Below are 14197 nucleotides of genomic sequence, written 5' to 3' on the forward strand. Positions count from 1 at the left end.
GCCTCAACAGTCAATATCCTGACCACTTTGTCTTGCTTCACGTTGTCCATTCAGCTAGCCTGCCATATATTGTTCCGCTCAATAATTCTTGGCAAAATAAAATGCTCTTTGTCTCCAATCCAAACCTGTGTAAGAACAACAACAGACTTTTTTGTGTTGTTTAAAAGGCTGAAAAAAGATTCAAATAATTGGGTAGCATTTAGAGTAGCAGAATTAGTGGGTGTTGGTAATGTTTGAAATTTTTTCTGAATTCTTAAACATCAGAATTTGCAACAAAACAACAACAAAAGTATATTGACAAATTAGGCAAGAGTAAATCAATTAACCTACTCATCATTTTGTACTGATTAAGGCTAATCCAAATGTCTATATCTGAATAAAAGAATCACCATGTGTACTTTTTCCCCCATCATGCCCAAAACCAATTTACATCATGCTAACTTCTCAAGCTGTTATGGTATAGAAATGACTGCTACAAACGTTCTTGTAACTTGAATCACAGTACAATTAAATCAAAGATGAGCTGAATGCATGCAGTGGATGATTGGATCTGAATGCATGCAGTGGATCTATTAACTAAGGTAGTTACCACTAGAAGATTTATCAAGAATCATGAGTCGAGGTTTATTATAGTGGAATTACAATTCTTCAGGAGTTTCAGTTCTATTACCACTGGCTTAAACTAAATAATAGCAGTAGTTCTTCTGTGAATTGTCACTGTTAATAACATGATGATTGCCATAGCTTGTACTTTCTAAATTTAATTTCACTTTGATCTCACTCTTTCTTGTTCCCAGGGGAATTCAGACATGGCTGTTCTTGCCTCTCATGTCATTATGTCTTATATTTGTCCTAACTTCTTGACTCTACAATTCATTTTTTGTCTAGAAAAAGCAGTTATACCAGAAGCTTGAATTTAGAATTGTAGTTCTTCAGATGTTCTGGAATTGTAGCTATAGCTCACCACTGCAGGGCTGGTATAGAAGTTGAACTCAACAACTTCTGGAGAATCACAAATCCCCCAACTTCTTTCTCTTTTGCAGTGTCTTTTTTATTTGTATAGAACAAGGGTCCCCAAACTTGGCAACTTTAAGACTTGTGGACTTCAACTCCCAGAATTCTCCAGCCAGCATAGCTGACTGGAGAATTCTGGGAGTTGAAGTCCACAAGTCTTAAAGTTACCAATTTTGGAGACCTCTGATGTAGAACAATTGATTAACCCAGAACTTTCTTATAATTTTCTTTTAATGGACATAGGAGCCATTTTTGTTTGTGTTTTTACAACAGATAGTGGTGTTTGTCTCCTTTATCTGAATTCTATAACATGGAGTCAGACATTACTTGCTTAGAGAACTATCTGCTTTGACTTTAAAACTATTCTTTGTGGCCTTTGCATAACATTATACCTAGTATATTTGGGTATCGAAACCCAATTTCTAAGTTTAGAGTCCACTTGGTGTATTTTAAGCCATCTGATCATTTTGTTGACCCAAAGAAATATGTTTTTACACAGAGAATTAAATATGTATTCACTATTAAGTCCACTGAACCCAAAGCCTGGTCCTACATATGGTGAGGCTTTAAGTGGCAGCTCATATACTTCCCCTTCAGGATATGGTTGGAAGTATGGGCATTATTGGAATGTTAGCTTTGTGCAATGACTATGATGGTTTAGAAAAGCAGAAAATTGAGACCCTAAATAAAATATAATTAGCATGTACTTAGTACTGAGTACAGTATATAGCTACCAAAATATATTCTGAATTGAATATCTACAGCATTGGAGTTTCCAGAGCAGGCTATTCATTTATTTAGGCTTCTTATTACAATATGTCTTAGGAAGAAAGGTGTCAACTCTGTTCAGTATAGTTCTAGAGGTATCAGTTAGGTTTTACATTTTCTGGTCCATTTAAACTTTTGACAGAAATTGAGAAACTCCATAGTAATATATACAGATTTTCAAAAACTATCTGTATCTAATCATCTCTCTTTGCAGCACATATCCAGAAATAGTCTTTTTTTAAAATGTCCATCCACCTCATTTCCATAATTTTCACTAGCTACCATTATCCAGTCCTTATGCTACTTTTTTCATATAGAATCCTTCATATAGAATGCCTTGCTTGGCATTCATGAGTTTCTTTCACTCTCTTCCCTTCCCCATCAGTCCTAAGCTAACAATCGATTGTCCATTTGCTAAGGCATTGGTGTATTGCACAAACTATGTTTCTTTCTATAATATGAAATATTTCTTTTCTCGTCTGTTTAAGTAAAACACACATTTTACTTGACAAAATGCTTTGATATGAAGAAAATACCCAATTTCTAAACACTGAAGTATTTGTATCCTCCAAAAAGTTTGATGTGAGTTTCCTTGAGGGGATGCTTAGATTGCCTTCACTGCTGAAGATACAGCTGCAGAATCATTGTGGTATTTTCCAAATTGTTAACCACTGGGTACAAGTAGTAAGGAAAAGGTACAAATAGTAAGGATAGCAGTCAACAGATTCCTTTGTCTTCGTTTCTATTCTGTTTTCACCTAATGGAAGACTGATATTCTTAGCCTGTTCCCTTCAGTCTCAGAAGAACATTACATTCCTTATTCTCTTTTCTCTCACCATGAACTCAGAATATGCAGAGATGTAGAGTTTTTATTAGGACATCTACTTTCCTTAATAAAACTTGTCTACAAATATTGTTATTGAACTGGCATTTATATACATATTCACACAAGCTGATTGGCATACTGCATTTATATATGAAAATAGACTGTCCCAATATAATCATATTTGCATGTATGTGTGTATTTTTCTCTCACAACATCATAAATCAAAGATTAATTTGTTCATCTAGATTCCACAGGATTCTTTGCAATTGATCCAGCATCTATGTCTTTTGTTTTTCATTTTTTACAGTAACTCTTAAACAAATGTGAGTTTAAGTGATAGTTACAACATTTAACATTTGATATACTGCTTCTCATACAAGTATTCTAAGCAAATAAAACTATAGGCAACATCAAATAAATCTCAATACAGCAGGGAAAATGTTTGTTCCATCTGTATTTAATTATTAAATGATACCTTTCCTGTACTCTATAGAAACTATAGCATTCTCATCCTAGTTATGTTACTGTTTGCACATTGAATTCTTCCATTTTTAAGGACAGCTTTGAAGGAAACCTGTAATGGGAAGAGGGAACAAGCTAAAACCATCCCTTTGGATTGTGATATACACTCTCCAATCTCACCCACAGAAAATCACTTCCTGAGAACTCAGATCTTTATGGCAGAAAACAAAACACTGAATATGTGACTATAGGCATCCACAGGAGAACAAAGAAAGGTTAGTGACATCACATGACATCACAGATTATGCAAATTATGTAATTATGTATATCATCATTGTAGCTCCTGTGTGACAGCTGCTTGTAGCAGCTGTTCTAACAATTTTGCTCTTTAGTGTTTGAATATTTTTATCTGTGTCTAGTTTTACTATACGGTTCTTATACATAATATTTTTCTGTATTATTTTGCTGCAATATTCTTGCTGTAGTTGCAAAATTGTGCTCTTTCATAAACACTGTAAAATAGATTTCACTCCAAACATGGGGACAGAGGTTAGAAACAGAATTCTAAACTGGTTCAGCAGAAACTAGTCATCCCTTCAGTATCTTTTCGCTAAGATCCAGGCAACAATGGAGTTTTGACAATATAATAAGTATTTTATGAACAGAGATTTCATCCTGGCACTTGCAAAAATGAACTCCATGTTTATTACATTATTATTGGGAGGACAGAAATCTAGTGATGAGCTTGCCTGCCCTACCTGTTGCAACCACTTTGAAGTAGATGAAACTAACAAGCCAAGCACTCCGATACCTGCTCAGAAGTAGAAGATCGAATTATGGCTACTTCTAGTCAAAGAACGTCTACTAAGCTTGACTGCAGCCCAGTTAGTTAATTCATTAGTTGTACACATAGTTATTGACTTATAACCACCATGGGGACCAGCTAAGCAAGGTGGTTGTTAAGTAAGTCATGTCCAGTTTTATGACATTTCTTGGCACAATGATGCCAATCATTGCAGTTGTCAAGCGAATCAAATGGTCATTGAGTGAATCTGGCTTCTCCAATTGACTTCCCTTGTTGGAACCTAGCCAGAAAGTTGCAAATGGTGACAACATGACTTCAGAGTGCTGCATCCATTGTAAATAGATGCTAGTTGTTGAGTGCATGAAGTTTGATCTTGTGATTGGTGGGCTGCTGTGAAGGTCATAAATATGAGGACTGGTGGTAAGTAAAAAAAAAATTCAGCATACCATTGTAACTGCACATGAAGGATTACCAGTATGTCCACTGCTATACCGGACTTAGGGTTTAGGACAAGGATGGGTAAAATTCATATGGCTTGAAGAGCATTTTTAATAAGGGCCACAGATGGCAGTGGAAGTAATATCACAATATTTCTGGAATGGGAGAGAACAATTATTAATGAGATTTCAGGGGTTATTTTTAACACTATTAGATCTAGCTTGTTGCATATACAGTATTTCTGTTCATTCTACAGAAAATCAATAGGAAATTTTGTCTGTTAACTGTTCACTGTAATTCAAAGTTTAGTGTTGAATTTCAGCATGATCTTAGGGTACTCTGGAGTACAAAAAGGGCTGATGTAGCCCTTTGTTTAAAGGGAATTAGGCCATTATTTCTGTTATTCTTTCCATTTATTTTGTTGCTGCCACATTTTTATCATATATTTATAAGGATAAATGGTAAATCAAGCCTAAGTTTCAAGCCTTAGGTTTCTACTGTGCTATTAAAAGGCTGAAAATGGTAAGTGCATTATAGCTAAAAATAAATCTGAAATAAGATGCATATTAGAATGTAACCAAACTAAAAAGAGAGAGAAAATAGCTGGCTAAATGAAGTACTATTTTGAGTATTAACATTAATAGCACAAGTTCTAAGGAAACAGCATTCAATTTATTGAAAATGACAATGTTGATGAATGTAACACATCTGTGCAAACCTGTATCTTAAATCTATTTTTTAGAATAACTAAAAAGTGGGTCACAAGAATTTTATTCACAAGTTTCTCATCATAATCGTCCCATGATATTATAACTATGTTAAACATTAGTCTCTGGACATAGACAATTATGAACAAAACTACACCTGTGTTGTTACATGTCTGCTATGTCAAACATGAACCATTCATGCATGTTTCAAATAATTGAATGAGTTCACTTGAATAATTATTCTATTTGCATTTAAGTGTTTTAAAAATGAATATTACTACTTTATGGTGTTCCTGATTATTCCCATAGATTTCACTAAGCGTTTTATATCTGAACCCTTTGTCCAGTGGACAAAGTGTTTTAATTAAAAACTGTTCTATAGTACCACTTTTCAAAGCAGCAATAGCACAGGTAATTCAGTTTGGATCATTTACTTTATCTGCAGGAATCCTAAGAACTATGGGAAGAATCTTGAATGTTTTTTTTTAAAAAAATAGGGATCGAAAGACGGAAACAAAAAGATAATTTATTGGCTTGTTGCACTTAGGCCCCACCATAATAATATCTGGTAAAAGTTAGTCATATTGCATATTCCAGCAGTAAAATTACAGCCCAGGATGACTTGAGGCAGCTTCCAGACACATGGATTTCTACTCTCAGAAATGGTTGATGCAAAATTCTGGAAGTTGAAGGCCATGCAAGGTTGCAAGGTTGCAAAATACTGTCTCCTTATGCACATGTCTAGACACTGAGATGATTTTTGGAGACTATATTTTGAGTGCTTTGGTTTAATCCCATAAACTACCTGGCTACAAGAAAATAATTCCTTCTCAAGTATCACTTTTGGAATGTTCTAGAAAAACATTTGTCTGAAGTTTGTGATGTTACCATAAGGAATAGTCAGTTACCATAAGGAATAGTCATTTAACATAAGAAATAGTCATTTTTCTTTTTCTAAATGTTCTAGATTTTTATCTCAGAAGTGCAGGAACACTATTTCAAAATAGATTGTCTTGCTTCTCTTCTGGTTATTTGTTGGATTCATATATGTTAATTTAATTAAATAAATGCACATAATCCTATCCTTACTTATCTGGAAAATATTCTACATAGTAATTTGTGCACTTATAAGACTACATCCTCCTACACAGTTATTAGCTCCTTCTGGAATAAATACACAGTTAAATGATATAAGGGAGAAAAGTTGCAACATTTATTAACTCCTCTATTTTGAGCATTCAATAAAAAATCCTCCACGTACAGATGCAATATTTTGAAACAAATTTTAAGGAATATGTGTAAACTGAAAAAGAAATCTGATGCCACAATGCCACTGTTCTTATAGGCATATTCAAATTATATTTGAAAATTACAAGACAATATTCTAAAAATATATTTGCACATTATGTGTACCTACGTAATCCAAAATTAAAAGATTGTTTCAAACTTTGGCTTATTGTACTAAAATAAATCATGTTTTACCCATAGACTGCCAAACAATCTGCATTAAGTGTCAGTACTACCAGAGTGAGCTTAATGGCACAGTGATGTTTCTGCAGGAGTAATCCAATATGCCAGGAGTGTCAAACTGGATACAGGGCTGGATCAGCATTGTAGTTCTCCTCCACGGGCCGGCAAGGGAGAGGAGGCAGATGGGACAAACTCCTCCTGCAGCACCCTGCCAGCCAAAACGGGGCAAGGGGGTTGCATGAAGCCCCCTGCCCCAATTTGGTTACCAGAGTGCTGCAGGACATCCAGGCTGAAAATGGGATGGGGAGGGCACACATGCCATCCCCATGCCAATTTTGGCTGCCAGAGGCACTGCAGGCTCATCCTTTGCTATTTTCAGGCCAGCCCGGTGGGCTAGATTTGAGCACCTTGCAGGCCAGATGTGGCTCACGGGCCTTGAGTTTGACACACCTGCTATATGCTATTCTATACGGGATATGGCCTGACTGTAATATATCTTGGATCAGAAAACAACTTTGTGGAATCTTGTTCTTTATACAGTAATTCTAATACATTTTTAGAAAAGCCCATTCATATTCTAAATTATAATTTACAAACAGTATTCCTTATTCTATCAGTTTTCTGATATAATTTTCCTACTATTGTTTTCAATGCTAGCACCAGAGATTTCTTATTTGGGGGGAGGAGGAGGAGAACAAATAAAGTTAACAAGACATTCTACTATTTCAACTCCTTCCCTCGAAACGATGCTATAGAGCATTGCACACCAGAACAACTAGACACAAGAACAGTTTTTTCACGAAAGCCATCACTCTGCTAAACAAATAATTCCCTCAACACTGTTCAACTATTACAAGTCTGCACTACTATTACTGTTAATCTTCTCATCACTCATCACCCATCCCCTCCCACTTGTGACTGTATGACTGTAACTTTGTCGCTTGTATCCTTACTATTTATATTGACTGTTTCCTAGTATGATTTGATTGCTGATTCTACCCTATGACTATCATTAAGTGTTGTATGTTATGATTCTTGATTCTTAATGAATGTATCTTTTCTTTTATGTATACTGTGAGTATTTACGCCAAGACAAATTCCTTGTGTGTCCAATCACACTTGGCCAATAAAGTATTGTATTGTATTGTATTGTGTTCTATTCTATTGTGCAGTTGCCATTTCGTGTTTTTGATTCTTCATGCAGACATCCCTGATTTTTAATATTTTTAATACTGCAATGCTAATTAGAAAGTAAAGCTTTTATCCATATACCACCAGAAAATGTTTGTGTGAATAGATATGGCAACCTTTCCCACCTTGATCTCTGCCACTTGCATTACAAATGAGCAGAGGTATACTTGAATATAGAAAACACCATCAAATTGGAGATAACGGATAAATGGGAATTGTCCCCAGAATAACATCAATAACAAAGGCAATTTATTGAAACCAATGAGATTTTATCCAAACATACAGTATTCTTTTAAATTTCAGTGCTTTTACACAGGCTCAAGGTAAGGAAAGCATTGAGGGCATGACTCCTGGAATTTTTTTTTTTTTATCAAAAGGAGCCATAGAGCTACCTGTATTTTATTTGTGTAACCAAATAATGTGTTATGGCGTGTATGTATATGCATTTTCTTCCCAGAAATTAAATGTGCTATGCACATGCACATTTCTTGCATGTATCTATTCAAAGTAATAGAACAGAATAGAATACTTTATTTGGCCAAGTGTGATTAGACCCACAAGGAATTTGTCTCTGGCACAGTAGTTCTCAGTGTACATGCAAAGCAACATCATCATCATCATCATCATCACAACAACAAACATCATCAACAAGAGGGGTAGTAAAGGATAATAATGCTACAACATGAGTAAATGTACATAGATATTAGATACTGCTGTGAGAATTAAGTGTTCAGCAGAATGATGTCACACGTCTAGTTGTCCTTATGGCTAGTTGTTTTGGCATGCAATGCCCTATAGCAGCTTCCTGAGAAGAGGAGTTGAAATAGTTTATGTCCAGGATGTGAAGTTTCTGTAGATATTTTCTCAGCCTGACCTGCACAATATATAAGTCTTTCATGGAAGCCAGGCTGATTCTTTCTATTCTTTCTGCATTTCTAACTATCCATTAGAGTCTGTACCTGTTATGTTTGGTTGTGTGTTGTTTTTCTGTGTGCATGTGTCTACTCAGACTATATGCGTTGTCCTGTAGAAAGTAAGGAAGATGACCTGGGAGCAAATATGCAGAAACCATTATTTAGACAAAATGGGCTAAATGCTTTTTTTAAAAAAAGTTCAGCAAAACAAGATATTTAGGCAGGTGCCTCCCTGAATTGCAAGGATGTTTTTAAGGTTTGTGAGATTCAGCCTTGTAAGATTCTGTTATTATAGTTATTACTCCAAAAGATAGTCTTTCTGCAGATTTTTTAATTCTATCTAGTGGGGCTGAAATGCCCTGTGTGTGTGTGAAGAGAAAGAATATGTTTGATTAATATAGACACATAGGCTGTGCCCATGTATAGCTTGATGATCTCCCCTAGTTATATCTGGGTGGGAGATATACCCTAGGAAATACAGGATAGACTTATTGATTAGACCATCAAGTTGTGTTTGACTCTTCACAACCACATAGATAGATTTTCAGTAGGATGATCTGTCCCTAAACTAGTTTTTCAGGTGTCCCAACAGTGCTCTCATCTCACCATAATAGAATCTATCTATCTTGCTGCTGGTCTCTTTTTCCTTCCATCTTTCTAGCCTTCTCCCAAAAAACCAGTCTTTGCATAATGGGTCTGAAGTAGGATGATTTAAGGCTGGTCATTTGTGCCTCGAGGGAGATCGTTGGGTAGAATAGGACAGACTGCACACCCTCCATTCTGGATCTCTTGGTTAGAGGGAAAAGGAGGGGGATAGACCAGTCAAGTGCCCATGGAGCTGCCAGGCTGCCTCTCGAATAGAAATGCATTGGAGGATTCTATTCTGAATTGTGTGTTGCTCTGCAGTTCTGAATCGTCTCCAGGCTATTTTCGGCTCTTCTTTTGCTGAACTTGAACGCTGGTCTGTTTTCAGAGAATTACCCTGCTCTAAATATAGGATTGGAATAAATAGTTCCAAGTTCTTTGACGCAATTCCAGTTCAAGTTCCCAATGGTTTGGAAATAATAATAAAAAAGAGGAAAAACACAGTACTAGTATTCCGTTCAAGTCCGGTTTTAATGTTCTTCGATCCCCATCCGCAAACTAGCCATTCAACGACGACGGAGAAAATAAAAATCTATCTTAGCTCCCCTCTGAATCCGGGTCCTGGCTAGCATTAAAAGCAGGGAAAAAAAGTAAACACGCTTAAGTTTTACCGCACGGAAACCTATTAAAATCCAGAAACAAACCAAACAACAAATACATCAAGTTTTGCCCTTAATGCAAAGCCCCCGTATTGCCATTTCTTAGTTGTCAAACAAATCGCCTGTATTTTTATTCTTTTTTTTCCTCCCCTAATCCGCTGTTAAATTCACTCCAAAGATCCAAAGATGGGGCGAAAAAGCCTTCAGTAGAAAGCAGGCGGCCGCGCTAGTTCCTTCCCTCCCCCCGCAGTCGTTTGTTGTTCAGGCACTTTCGAAGACAGACTCCAGAAGATGGGGCTTTCTGGGAAAGGAAGGAACCTCAAGCAGTATCAGCCGGGGTGGCACGTGGGTTGGAGAGGTGGTAGGTGTGCGTGGCTGGAGCTTCTGGCTTAGTCTGTGTTCTTTTCCTGGCTGTTTTTCTCCACCTGTCCTAGGATGAAAGTGGTGGCTTTAATCAGGTAAAATAATTGCTTAGCGCTGGGAAGCTGTCCGGAGCAGAATAATAGTTGCGTTTGCCGGTGTCTTGGAAATGCTAGACTCTTATTATGTCATCAAAATGATGCAAGTGACAATTAGCCCAAGATGCTTCTTCTCCCCTCCTCCCTTCTCCGCGTGCAATCAGTAGTGTGATAGATTTTATGAAAGACAGGTGCTTCCCTTTTAAATGCATTTCAGAAGTTATGGGTATTCTGTCTCATCAAACTCGGGAAGCATGTAAAATACTAGTTGTATTACAACTAAACATTTAAAGGACAATTTATGTCCTGTTGCAGAACTCGAACTTCAGGGTGCATTCTGGAGCATGCCTGCATGGTGACATTTTGGAAGTGTTTTAAGATTTTTCTTTTTATGAGTATCCATAACAATTCTCTGTTGATGGCTGTCTGATATACTGCTATAATACTATTAAATCTAAACTGATATACAGATAGTCCTCGACTTACAACAGTTCTTTTAGTGACCATTCACAGCTACAATGGCACTGAAAATAGTGACTTATGACCATTTTTCATACTTATTACCGTTGCAGCATCTCTGGTCACAGGATTTACATTTGGATGCTTGACAACTGACTCATAGTTATGACGGTTGCAGTGTTCAGGAGTTATGTGCAAGTCAATGGAGAAACTAGTTTCACTTATACTGTAACAACCAGGTTACCAATTTAACAACTGCAGTAATTCACTAACAACTGTGGCACGAAAAGTAGTAAAATGTGGTAAAAGTCACTTAACAAATTTCTTATAAATGTTGGGCTCAATTGTGGTCGTAGGTTGAGAACTACCTGTAAAGTTTTCAGAATGATATCTGGGATGGCACTTAAGAATTATATACAGTACTCAGGGTACAGTCACATAGTGCATTCCTTGGTGAATTAAAACATAATACATTGAATTAGTCCATTAAATATATACAGCATGGCATATTCAGCTGTGAATTAACTGAATGGGATGAGGTTGTGTTTTAGCTGTGCCAGCTAAAACATGGCTGGCTATTTTGTGGTTCAGTATGTAATACAAACATAGATGTACAATTAAAGAACAGAGGGTCTTAACACACAAGCTTGGCCTAGTAATCCACATATTAAATTATTTTGGTGATAGGAATACTCTTAATTTTACTTCAAACTTTTTCCACCTTGGAAACATTAGATTTGCTGTAGGTAAACACATAGTTTGAAAATGTTTTGAATTGCTACAAATCATTTGGAAGTTTATTCTCTATAAATTGTAGTGAATCAAAGGCATAATAATGAATTATATAAAAAGGAAAAGGGAAAAATCAGCAGCTATTCTTGAGATTAAATAAGTCTAACAACAGCCTGCTGCAATAAATAATGTTATGGGAGGAGAGCTTGCTATAACTAGACATTTTTTTAGCATTTTCCATTTCCTCTTGCTTCAGTTTTGATAGAATGGCTTCACCAGTTCACATTTAAAGAATGTGAATAGTGTGTGGCATACACAGATTTATGATCTGATGAAATGGCCACTTGTAAATATGATGTGTTACTTTCCAAGTAATTGTTCTTTCTTCTCAAATTATCATATTAACAATGTGTGCGTTACTGGGTATATTCTATTACAAGAACTGGTTTGAGGTTTGCAGAAAGATTTTTTGTATACTAATCAACTTAGTACTATTAAAAGTTTTACTAGCAATTTTATTTCATATGATTTTACATTTGCTGAATTTTCCATGAGTATATCAATGTCTGGTGTCAAGCTTAGAGCTGTAATCTAAAGGGCAGTTCTAATAAGTCACTAGTGTAAAACTTGGTTGTGTCAAGTGACATCACGTGACATATGGTAACTTTTTTTGCTTTTGCGGAGCTGGAGTGGGCATCCAGCCCTCAAGCTGCCAGTTTGACACCCCTATTCTAAGTCATGAGTAATTATATAAAAACAACAAATCATTCACAATAAAAGACATCAAGCTTATGGACAATTACTAAATGGTTGAATTAGAAATTTTCTAAGGACTATGGATCTCCTTGTGAAGTCTTTGGAAGGACTATAGTTTTTTTTTAAGATGCAAAAAACATTACTTGAAGTCAGTCTGTTCCTTAGAAAGTAGTGTTTAATTAGCCAGTTACGTTCTGAATTGTGTTAAACAAAATTATGAACAAGTGAATTATTATAATTATGGTTTTTGGACAGAGCAAAGCTTGGATTGGACTCCTGTCTTGATAAAGTCACTCTCTTCCCCCGGCCCATCCAACCATTCACTTTTTAAAAGTTCTATGCATTTATTGGGCAAATGGATTTCAATTTGTAGATGGAGCAAACAGATAAAGCCACCCTGTGGAATGGTGTCCTTTTTATTGCCTAGCTTTACTCTGACTCATGGTGGTCAGTAGATACCAGTTTGTCTCTGTTTCTAATCTGCTTGAGAGTTGAAGATGCATTTCCTTCAAAAATGGGGTAGGAGAAGTCCAATCTGTGCCCTTTTCCATAGATGCACTCATTGTTGTTCAAGGACACCTGCCCATTGATATTATGGCATCCACCCAATACACAAATGCCTTCATATTATTTGCATCCTGCTCTTCCGCAAATATGCTTTTTGAACATATTTGAACTATATGTGAAAAGTATACAATAAAAGGTAATAATAGAATATTTCATTGTTGAAGCCTGCAGGTGCTACCTAAAATGTAACAAATTATCTAATGTTCACTTGGATTAATTTAGTGTTCTGTTCAGAACTCCCTGAGGCAATGTATGTTGTATTCTATAAAAATTTTGTGGGGAAAAATAATTTAGTTATAATTCTGTAGTCTTCTCATTTTACTTTTCAAATTTAAGTATGCTTACTTTTTTTAAACAGCGGTCATACTTTGAGAAATGCTGAGCATTTTTCAAAATGAGGCAATTGTGAAGAATCAAACATTTGTGCCTCACAAATAGTCTGGAATATAGTGCCTTTCATTCTGTCTGATATCCTTGGTAACTAAATTGTTTCTGATGGATGTCTTGCACCCACACAACATTAATTTGCATTCTAGTTTCAGCTTGTGAAAAGTCACTGACATTGAAGAGTTAACAATAACTCTTTTAAAGCTTGATGTTTAGTTGTGGAAATTTTTCTGGCTGTGCATTTGTTTTTAATATTTGCATTCAAGTGGAATGGTGCTTTTTAATACAGTCAAGATGATTAAATGAATTTCAGCACTTACTGTACTCTTACTTTCTCTGATAAATTATTCGTTTTCCTAACCTGCTAGATATGGTAGATATGAAATCTGTTTTGTAGATGGAGATAGTTATGATTTGGCCTAAATAGGTATATTAGAAAATCAGGTTGTTTTTTCTACTAGTTTCCTAAATAAAATTTATTGTCCACAATAAAATTGTGTAAATAGTAATTTCATTTCTCACTTACATGTGAAAAATAATAACATAGATAAGAAACTTTGGTGACAAAGAGAATGAAGCTATTGCTTCAAATATTTGAATTTAAGGTATAGGTCATTCAGCTAAAAAATATACATAAACATAGTTAGTGACTCACCTGAAAAAAAACCTGAAAATATACTGATTATTTGAAAAGCACTGATATTTTTAAGTGTAAATAATTTCACTGCCATTTTGAGATAAATATAAACTTTACTTCAAGAGAGTTCTTATTGAAAAGTTTGTTTAATTATCAGATAACACAAACTTTTTTTTCTTCTAGTGGTGGAAAAGACAGCACTTACAATATGATGCATTGTGTTGCTGCTGGTCATCAGATTGTTGCCTTAGCCAATTTAAGGCCTAATGAAGACAAAGGTAAGAATTCTATATTTTCTCTTAAAAACCTTTGAACTCTTCATCTAGAGCCAATGTTTTATCATTTCATTTGTCAAACAAAAG

At 35.6% G+C, this 14197-nt stretch overlaps 1 protein-coding gene across 1 annotated transcript in view; it reads left to right on the forward strand.

The window, feature by feature from the left end:
- The first annotated feature begins 10147 nt into the window (after positions 1-10147).
- Positions 10148-14197, forward strand: part of DPH6 (diphthamine biosynthesis 6) — a 228137-nt gene continuing 224087 nt past the window's right edge. Inside the window, exons 1-2 of the mRNA XM_026664539.2 lie at positions 10148-10297; positions 14019-14113. Of these exons, the coding sequence (XP_026520324.1) occupies positions 10275-10297; positions 14019-14113 (118 nt within the window). The 5' untranslated portion in view covers positions 10148-10274. The remainder of the gene's footprint in view (positions 10298-14018; positions 14114-14197) is intronic.

The sequence above is a fragment of the Notechis scutatus genome, chromosome 1 (genome assembly GCF_049901735.1).
Source record: "Notechis scutatus isolate UNSWTSFEM ecotype Mainland chromosome 1, rNotScu1.2, whole genome shotgun sequence".
NCBI classification, from domain to species: Eukaryota; Metazoa; Chordata; class Lepidosauria; order Squamata; family Elapidae; genus Notechis; species Notechis scutatus.